The sequence below is a fragment of the Morus notabilis genome, unplaced genomic scaffold (assembly GCF_000414095.1).
Source record: "Morus notabilis unplaced genomic scaffold, ASM41409v2 Scaffold1221, whole genome shotgun sequence".
Classification (NCBI taxonomy): Eukaryota; Viridiplantae; Streptophyta; class Magnoliopsida; order Rosales; family Moraceae; genus Morus; species Morus notabilis.
In genome coordinates, this window is record NW_010363645.1 from 1 (window position 1) to 10504 (window position 10504).

Sequence of the window (10504 nt, forward strand, 5' to 3'; positions counted from 1 at the left end):
CTAACAGTTTAAGCTTTTGGAATGGATTGGTAAACTAACATGGTATCAGGGCGGAAGATCCTGAGTTCAAACTCCCGTAATTGCACTCTTTATCCTCATTTAAAAATTGTCATGTGTTGGGTTTTTAATATATCCCGAGCTTAAATATTCACGTGTTGGGCTTTCCAATTAATTTACCCACACGATTACCCATTATCCAGCCCACACGTGAGAGAGAGTGTTAAAGTATAAAACTATTGTTATTAATAAAAGTGTACCTGGTAACGGGGAAGCATCTGCAATGACATGAGGCAAATCAAAGTTAATGCCCTTAATTGAGGGGTATTTAGAGACGATCATGCTAAGCACGCCTCCGGTGCCGCCGCCGACATCAACCAGCGATGTGAGGCCTTCGAAGCCTTTGTAGGTTTCGAGAATCTTCTTCATGGTAATGGTGGAGTGGTCGAACATTCCCTTGTTGAAAATCTTGTTGAATCTTGGATCTGTTCCATGGTAATCAAATGAGGTCATTCCATGAGCCTTGTTGAATGGAATTCCACCTTCAAGAATTGTATCTTTCAAGTGGTACCTGCACATTCAATTAACTCCACAATCATGTCATTTCCTTTTCAACCCACGGAAGTATTATGGTCCTAATATTTGACTTCTTTCTTTTTCGTTTTCTTTTGTTTTTTCCCCTTTTTCGGGTGAAACATCAATTTTCTTCTAGAGCTTCAATGTTGTCTATGTCCTACTATTAAAATCTTTTTTTTTTTTTTTTGGTCCGGATGTTAAATCATTATGTAGAACATCAATTTTCTTCTAGAGCTAAGGCCTATAACCTATTTTAGAGAATAATCAACAATACTGTTAATTTATTAATAGTACTAATAAAAATAATAATAATCGTTGCTAATTTCACTAAAAAAAAATGATCAGGTGGCAATTGTTATAATATTAAAAGACTTAATTGACAGTAAAATTAATAAAGTAGAGTAATCAAAACTTATTGTTAAAAAAAATATTAATACTCTAAGAAACCAATCTTCGACAATTAAGAGGACATTTAGTAGAGGGATTCGTTCCCTGATTCGAATCATGATTCGTAGTTCGCTACAGTATTTTTTCTCACAAAAAATACATGTAAATAAAAAATAGTTCAAATCACATAATTTAAATCCTCTAACAAAACGTCTTGTGGTAAGAGGGCAAGCAGATTATAAACTGAATAAAGATTGCGGAAGCACCGCTATATATGCACTATTGGAGAACAACGGAGGCTAATCATTGATGTACCCAGACAAGACTCGGTGGTACCCAGTTGGGTAAGATTTAGTGGTTACCATTTAATTCCTTTAAAACCATTGTGTGTGGATGGTTCCAATTAATTTCCCACTATGAATAAATAATGTGAGGCATAAATATAAATATATGAATGAATATTGTTTAAGCAAAAAACTGTATAACATGCCAAAGTTTGCCGTAGTCTCTCTCAGCAGCCCTATTTGTTTACTAAATATAAAAAGGAGCTCTACTTGTAAGGTTCACGTGAATTCTATAATGTAAGGAGTAAGGTTCACTTTTTTGTGTTTACGAAGATGAATCTCGATCCGGACAAAAATATTTTTTCAAATCTCGTTCATTTCACTAATTAAAAAGTTCTCATAAACAATCACTTTTAATATTTTTATTATAGTAAAAAATTCTCATATAAAATTACATTTAAATTTAAATTAAAAACTCAAATTAACAAAATAATCAGCCCTCAATCTCTCTTTTTATTTATTTTTTCCTCCCTTATAATTATTAATTTAATTTTGCCTCCAGACGTGCAGCTTAAACAACCCCGCATGGGCCATGATATCAACATTCTATATAATTACATTTTTTTTTTATTTTGCTGAAGGGTGTATGATTACATACATGTACCTAAATGGTTGTTTGAGAATGAATATGATTTATTTCTCAAAAAAAAAAATAATTGTTAGAGTAGTTGTGGGTCCAATTAGTGGTTGAATCTTCTCCCCTATGGTTTCACATACCACTTTTAAAATTTATTTATTTATTTTACTTAACTTAATCTCTCTTGTAGATATTCCTCCAAAAGAAAAAAAGATCCCCTCTCTACACGCAAATACCAAAAAGCAGTATTTTTCCAACTAAAAATCAGAGCTGTTGGTTTGCTGTACCTATCCAACTACTAACACAACAACAAACAAACAAACAAAAACACAACAAATATATAAATAAATAAATAAATCTTTCTTATCCTAAAATTATAAAAAAAAAATTCATCGATATTTATACAATTTCAAACAGTTAAATTTTGATTAAATTTACAAACGATTTATTGAGAGCTTTTCACTGTAGTAAAAAAAGTTAGATGTGATATTTTTTAAAAACTTTTTACTGTAAAAACTTAAAACTGAAAACTCAAATCAGTAAAGTGAACGAGAACTTTGTAGTTCAAAATGATTTCCAAGGTTCAAAATCAAACTATATTGTACGCCTCGAGTTTTCTTTTTCCTCCGCCTCATATTTTTCAGATAGAAAAAAAATAAAAAACAACTTACCAGCTCTCCATGAGGACCTTGTCCTGATTCATGAGACAGAGAGAGCCAATAGAGACGCCATCTTCATTCTTTGTCAAGTACTTACACACCGGCCCCAGTCCGTACAGCCGCTCGACCTTGCCGTCGGGAAGATTCCTCAGCGAGTACGTGAGGATGGAGTAGGAGGCCAGGAGTCTCAAGACGCGGTCGAGCATCACCGGCGCGCCGGGGTTTTTCGTCGGGAGTTGGGAGACGACGTCGGAAGGTGAGAGGTACGCGCCGGGGCCGGCCTTCGCCATGATCTCCAAGAGGTCGAGATCTAGGGCGGTCTTGAGGACCATGGGCAGCACGGAGGCGCTGGCCAGCTGCATGGCGAAGAGGTTGGCTTCCTCGTCGGAGACTTGCGTCGGAGTCATCTGGGTTTCGCCTGTGGACCCCATCTTCTTCTTATATGTTTCTCTCGATTAGTTTTGTCTCTCTTTGAATCGATCGAACAAGAAATTAAGAATGTTTGAAATGAGACGAGAGGAGTGGAGAGGATTTGGAAATTAAGATGGGTGTACGCTAAGTGGGGAATTTCAATTTATATGGTGTTCTTTTCACCCACCTTTGACGTTGATTGGTTATTGCGGTGGACCCCGGCCATGCATGAGGGGACACGTCACCCATAACACTACATTTGTATTTGCTAATGCATACATCACTATGGCTTATATTATATGTTCGTACTACTCTGTCTTTTAATTAGGCACGCGGCTATTTATAATCAATGCGGATGAATAACTACCACAGACAAAAATTATAGCTCTCATGGTGAACCACATGTGATTCGAGTTAAGATGATTTTTTTAGACTTCTTAAATACTAATCCACAGAAATATAAGTGTGTGTTTGGAGTAAGGATCCGTGTCATGATTCGGATCATAATTCATAACCCGTTACAATGTTTTCTCTCACAAAAAACACATGTAAACTGATAATAATTCTGAATTATGATTCTAAATCTATAAACCAAACGTCATTTTTTTCATTTCGTTTATAGCCTTAATAGATATTGTCAAGGTAGTTGTCGGATTGAGGAAGTTAATGTTGATGAAAAAAAAAAAAAAAAAATTCAAGGAATCTTACTACCGGCTAAAGTTTTAATTTACTTTCACACCATGTATTGTATGGTCAATATATCATGAATAACATTGTTTTCATTATTGTCTTGACGTTTAATAAAGGCTTAAGCTCTTCTCATGAATAATGGTTGGTGAGGGTTTTAGTTGCTCCGCGTTTTGAGTAACTTTCTTTTTGTCATGAGTCAAACAACGTTTTCTTTGAGAATTATTTTAGTAAGATCGTAGAAAAACATGGCATCAATATTGCATGATATTAATAAATTATCACTTTTAATAATATTTTTTGAAAATTGTGTGGTTTAGTTGGTTAAAATTATAGTATATGCCTTGACATTTAAAACTTCCCACTACTATGATATAGATATCCTATTAAGAAGTCTCATATTTTTCATATGAAAAATTAATATTACATTCTTATTGGTTTTGTTTTTTGAATATTTGTCTTGCTTTTGACTTAATTGTAACCTAGATTATATATAATGGCATACATATTGAATGATATTTCAAGCCGTAAAGATACTTTGAATTTTGGAAAACATTTGAGTGTGACAGTTGGCATGCATACATGTAAATTAACAAGTCTAGAGTATATGTGAAACTCTTTTTTTTTTCTTATAAAAGTTGTCTTCCAATTATGAGTCTACGACTTCCATATTGCTATATGTCTTCTTATTGCTAATTAAGCAACTTTATTTTTAGTTTTTTTTTATTTTTTTAATGAAATAACTTCATGGTTAAACAAATAGCGGTATTCTTTTATAATTTTCAGGCATAAAAATTTCAAACAAAGAAAGGGCAATAAAAAAATAAAATAAAAAAATCAGGCAAAGAAGCAACAACTGATCGATGATCACAACAAGAAACTGAAATAGTTTTTTGGTCGGGAAGCGACAAATTAACATTAAACCAAATTTTAAAGGACATCTTTAATACTATAGTTTATATCAACAATAAGTCTAGTTTATTGTAATGTATTAGGTACATATGACGAATGAGTGGTTCTCTTAATATGTCAATAAATTGAGAGACCTATGTTTATGAACATTATCATATAAAAGAATTCTATCTTGTGTTTGAAGCTCTTTTTACTATATTATATACATATATGTATATATACAAGCATGTATATATGTATATCTAGTACTGTATGCGTTGACCTGTCTCTCTAAGCACTTAATTTCTTGGTAATTAATGAATAAAGCATTGTTAGGGTCAAAATCAGCACCACAATCATCACCGTACATGTGGACAACATTTGGAGAAATAAGTCAACTCAAATCGACTGAAATCAGCTAGATATGACATCGACTCGAGATGACTAGAGAAGACAGGCGACAGAAGGAGTATAAGAACCACCACCGATATTTAAGAAAGGAGATTTCTTGGAGGCCACGAAGATTATCTCAGTCAAATCCTACATTAAAGGGTCAAATAGGATCAATAATGAAGAAGAAAGATACTATAAAGCAAATATGGAAACAATGAAAGGGAAATCAACTCAAGAAAAAGGAAAACCACCCAATCCAAAGAAAAAAGAAAGTAGGGGATCTTCTCCTATAAATAAGGGAGGGAGATCACGAATCAAATATCTTCCGACCCTTCTTTATGCTCAAACCCCCTCACATTCTCATACTTCATTGTAAGTGTAATTTTCTTAAGATATAACGAAGTCTTGAGACCCTACAGTGGAATAGTGCCCTAGGATTATCAGGAGAATCACTATACATCCGTGTATCAATTTATTTTCCTACAATTACATTCTCGTTCTAGCGATATATCGACTCAAATTGATTCGAATCGACTCACCAACGCGATTGACTTCCGGGAGTAGCCACTGGCCCTCTAAATTAATTTAATTGTAGAATCTCACCTCTAGCTACTCTATTTTTGTCTCTGGTTTTATTAAAATTATTATCAGAAAACCGAAGATAGTTATATGTTATATGCAGATAAGTGGACCAGATGATATATGATAGGAAACCATATATATTTTTGTGTGTATAATATATTTATATATATTCTTAAACCTTAAACAACAATTATGCCGGTGTAATATATATCGGAATTGACAATTTAATTAATTATTTTGTATTTTAGTTAACTCATTTAAGGTGGTTTTGTCATGTAATGGGAGTAATTAGTCTCTTGTCAATGGGGGCAAATGCTGCTGTTAGTAATAGTACCACATAATAGGTAGCGACAAGAATAAAATTTTCACTTGAAAAAGGAGTATTTTTGTAACATAAACTAATTTGATGTATTATTGCGTGTTTGTGTGTGTGTGTGTGTGTCGTTATTCTACCAAATAAAGGGTTAGAGTTGAAATGATCCATCAATAGCCTAATAATCTTGCTATTGAGACGTTGAGTTTCAATTAATACCCCCAAATGAAGTTATTTAATTAATTATATATCTTAGCTTTTGAAATTATCACAATTCACAACTAACCTCTGACTGTTTGATTATGGATTTGTAATTTGTCTTCAAAACGCAAGCTTAAAGAATCTCCTACAAGTCGTAATGAACCTTTTCTTTGAGGACAATTGTCGTCTTGTATACAAACAGAAATAGGTGGGGGTATTGATTAATCAAAGGATGTGGGATAACCGATAACATCTCACCTAATTTATGTGGAAAATGAAAGGTGGGAAGCCACTACTTGACCCCACCTTTTTTTTTAAAAAAAAAAAGAGAGAATTTTTTTTTTAATAGAACACAAGAAATTATTCTTGTGCTATTATGCAGTTTCAATCATAAAATTTTTAATAAATTTTATAAAATTCATATTTTTTAATAAATTTTATTATGATTTGACTATTTAAAATTATATTATCCAATAAGGATAATTTTTGTAACATAAATTTCTCTCTCAAAAAAAAAAGGAGAGAAACCCAAAAAATTTCAGAGTCAGACATCTAGAGACGTTACGTCCTTCACCAACTCCACCAACCCCGCCTTTTTTTTCGAGAATTAATTATTTATGTCTCATTCATTTCACCGATTTGAGTTTTTAATTTTAAATTTTTATAGTTAAAAAATTCTTAAAAAATATCATATTTAACTTTTTCTACTATAGTAAAAAGCTCTTAAAAAATATCACATCTCAACTCAAATTAAAAACTCAAATCGACAAAGTAAACGAGACCTTAATAACATTCCTGACCTTCATGATTAGCTAGAAATCATACGCCCACAATCTGACTTCTGTATGATTTTTGATTTTTTGTCTGCCCACATCAAGTCAATACTATAATTAATTCGGTATGATTATTGATTGATACTTGTTTACTTATTATTGTCTCTGTTAGTTAAAATATGTGCAAATATAATCTCAGAGTCAGAAATATTTGTGTGTGTGGTGTGGGGAAGAACTTGTTTAGGTGAGGCATAATTAAAAAAAAAATCTTCAAGTACGCCAAATGAATTTGGCTGGGTTTTTAAGTTGGATTATTTACAAAAATAACACTTATTACAACAATTATTTTATAACTCACACTATTTTTTATACTTTTATTTTTAACACTGTCACCACGTCAATAATTGAGAGACCCATGAAATTATAAATTATCAAAATTATACTTGATAAAATTTAATATCATATTTCAATTTTTCCCTTCAATTTCTCTCTCTTCATTTGAATTCTCTCATTTTTCTCTTCCTGTCTTCCTCTATCATCATTTATACTCTCATATTTTCTCTTTTTTCTTTCTCATATCTCTCCTCACTTGAACAAGTTCCAGATAAGAGATCTTTAAAAAAAAAGGTATGGGTTATGATTATTAAGGAACCAATTAGTCAAATTTGTTTCCGATTTATAATAAGTGGAATATCAGTTAAATTTGCTCTGTGAGCATCATTATGTTTGCAAAACAATAATTTTAGTTTACTAGGTAGTCATTACGATAATGACCAACGGTAATTATCGTTGTCTTATATAATAATTATCATAATTACTAGTGGTCATAATGGTGATTACTAACATCATATGCTAAACTTCTTTTTTCATAAGTGGGATTTTAATGCTAAATTCACTTTCAAATTAGTTATCTTAGATACACAATTCAAATATTCTTTTTTCAAGATTTCTTATTTTAGATTTGCACGTTATGCATGTTTTGTAGGATGTTGAAAGGCTATGAGAATACATGTTAGATTCTTGATGGAAATTAAAATCTGTAATGCAAAGATAACACGTAAAGAGGTAAGAAGTGGCTCTTGACTTATTAGTTTATATTTAATTTTTTCAACCTCGGCCGCCGGATCGGTTCCTATAAAATTGAGCTCCAAAATTTTTGTGGAACATTGTGGTATAATTTAATTTTATATTACATTACTATGGAGATATAACTAAAATATTTGAAAAATACAAATTAGAAATTTCAATTGGGCGAAAAGAGTTCACTTGAAAAATTATAAAAAATTTACATGTAAAAGTTAAAAAGCATAAAATTTCAGTGGATCCATGTTTCAATTAAAAACTTTAAAGGGGCAACAGTGAGCATTCCATTGGCGAAATTATAAAATAGAAATACAAACGTTAAAAGTAAACGAAAAAAGATTCATCTCCCAACTGGCTTCCACATGATATAGATATGTTATTTATAGATGATATATTTATTAATTAGATTGGATTAATATAAGCATTAATGCTTGAAGGCGAATACATTATATTACAATGTTTGAATATGAAGGATGTAAGTACGTACCACAAAAATATTTATAAAGTAATTACATATTTTGAGATATTAACTTTAGAATATATCTTGCTTTTTGCAAAAATGATTAGACATGAAGTCGACAAGTTTGGTGAGGGATTAACATCATAGGAAGTCTAAATGATGCTTTCATTTGTAAACCACGCCAAATATAGTTAAGCACTAATTCAAACTATGAAATGCGTTAGAAAAGTAATATTAGCAACTAACACATTACTATATTCAACCAAAAACCAACCTATTACTATATAAACTTTGACCATTCTTTCTATTCATTCTCTTCTTATAGGAAACAAAAATACTTGAACACTTGTGCTACCGAAGAAATCTAAACTTTAAGGAGAAGTGGGTAGGATACAAAAAAAAAAAAAAAAAAAAAAAAAAAAAAAAAAAAAAAAAAATAATCCTAATAATAATAATAAAAGCAGATTGATCGACTCAATTGTGTAATTCAATATTTATTATTTGGTGCAATAACAAAAAGAAAAATATGACAAATCTTCTCAAAAACTATTGTTTCCTTTAGAATATGGAAAAATAATTTTTTTTTTTTTAAACTTGTTGATTCGCATAAAATGCCAAGCATAGATAGTAACAATTTGAATTTTGAGTACCATTCATCATCTTCCTCCAACGTATACAAGCATATTTTTAAGCACTACAACATTTAAAATACATGAACCTATAATAAACGAAAATTTTGGAGGTTTATATCTTGACTTTACTGAAAATGACTTTTGGACTTTCAGGGTTTATATCTGGACTTTACAGATTCATTTTCAATTATTGATCATTTCATTCCTAAATCCTAAATTACCCAATTTCACTTTGAAAATTCAATAACAAATAGATGCATGTCTCCAATTATTCCATAAATAAAGTTCCACTAAAGATGCATATTTATGTGGCTGCATCATTATCCAGACAAATTCATGAATAATTAACACGTACGTGCCAGCTGCACATGATTAATATCTTAACTCTAAATAAAGGGGAGGGAAAAAAAATACAAGTAAAAGGACTTTAAATTATCGCGGTTGTTTAGTTAATACTACCTGTTATTATATATTGGCATATTATATACAGGAAGGTTTAGTATAAAAAATCTATCAAATAAGTTTCCCTAAAATAAATTTGTCAAACAAGTCGATTTTATATATATAGTTTAAAGATTGTCCTTAATTGTCCTATAACGATAAGAAAAAAAAGTAAAGAGTAAGGCTTCGTTTACTTCGCAGATTTGAGTTTTCAATTTGAGTTGAGATGTGACATATTTTGAGAGCTTTTTACTGTAGCAGAAAAAGTTAAATGTGACATTTTATAAGAGTTTTTTACTGTAGAAACCTAAAATTGAAAACTCGAATCGATAAAATGAATGATGCCTAAGACTTTTGACATGAGGCTGCAGAAAGAACTGCACATGCAATATTCAAAGAATATATCCACCAACCACCCAAAAATTATCAATCATATCAAAAATTAATCGAATGATCACACTTAATGATATTACTATCCAATAAGTAATCACAACTAACTCAAACATATTAATTGCAGAACTAAGAGCATCTTCAACTATACTAGTCATTTTATATTTTTAGTTAAAATAGTTGATGATTTAATTTTTTTTTTTTTTTAGCTTTTTACACTATAACTATTAGCTAAATAATTAGCTATTTTAGAAAATGCATTTTACACTAACTAAATATAGATAGCAAGAAGATGCTAACCATTTCATTTTTCTAGTATTTTATTATTTCAAACAGTAACAAATGTAAGAGTTTTTTTTAAAAAAAAATTGATAAAATTATTTATATTTTAATATTTATTTTAAATTTTAAAAATTATTTATATTTTAAAATTAATAAATATTAAAATACTTTATGGTTAGTTAAAATAAAGAATATAATGTTGGGAATGGTGTCCTAGAAGCATGAGATGTAATAGGATATTTATTATTTATTTAATAAAGGAGTTTATTCATTATTTTATGTGCATATATTTATGAATATTTTATGAATATCAATAAAAATTCCATGATTATTTATGTAACCTTAAACATTGTATATAAGTGTTATATACAAGAGGATAATGTTTAAGCATAATAATCAAAAAGTAATGTTCATAATGAATTTAA

At 30.4% G+C, this 10504-nt stretch overlaps 1 protein-coding gene across 1 annotated transcript; it reads right to left on the minus strand.

Annotated features, from left to right (window-relative positions):
* Positions 1 to 257: 257 nt before the first annotated feature.
* On the minus strand, positions 258 to 3068 carry LOC21386163 (caffeic acid 3-O-methyltransferase; the record flags this gene model as incomplete). The annotated part of the gene is made up of 2 exons (XM_010104757.2): positions 2553 to 3068; positions 258 to 568 (listed from the first exon to the last, which is right to left on the minus strand). Coding segments are annotated over exons 1-2 (730 nt in total), but the record flags the coding sequence as incomplete, so codon positions are not given.
* Positions 3069 to 10504: the final 7436 nt, after the last annotated feature.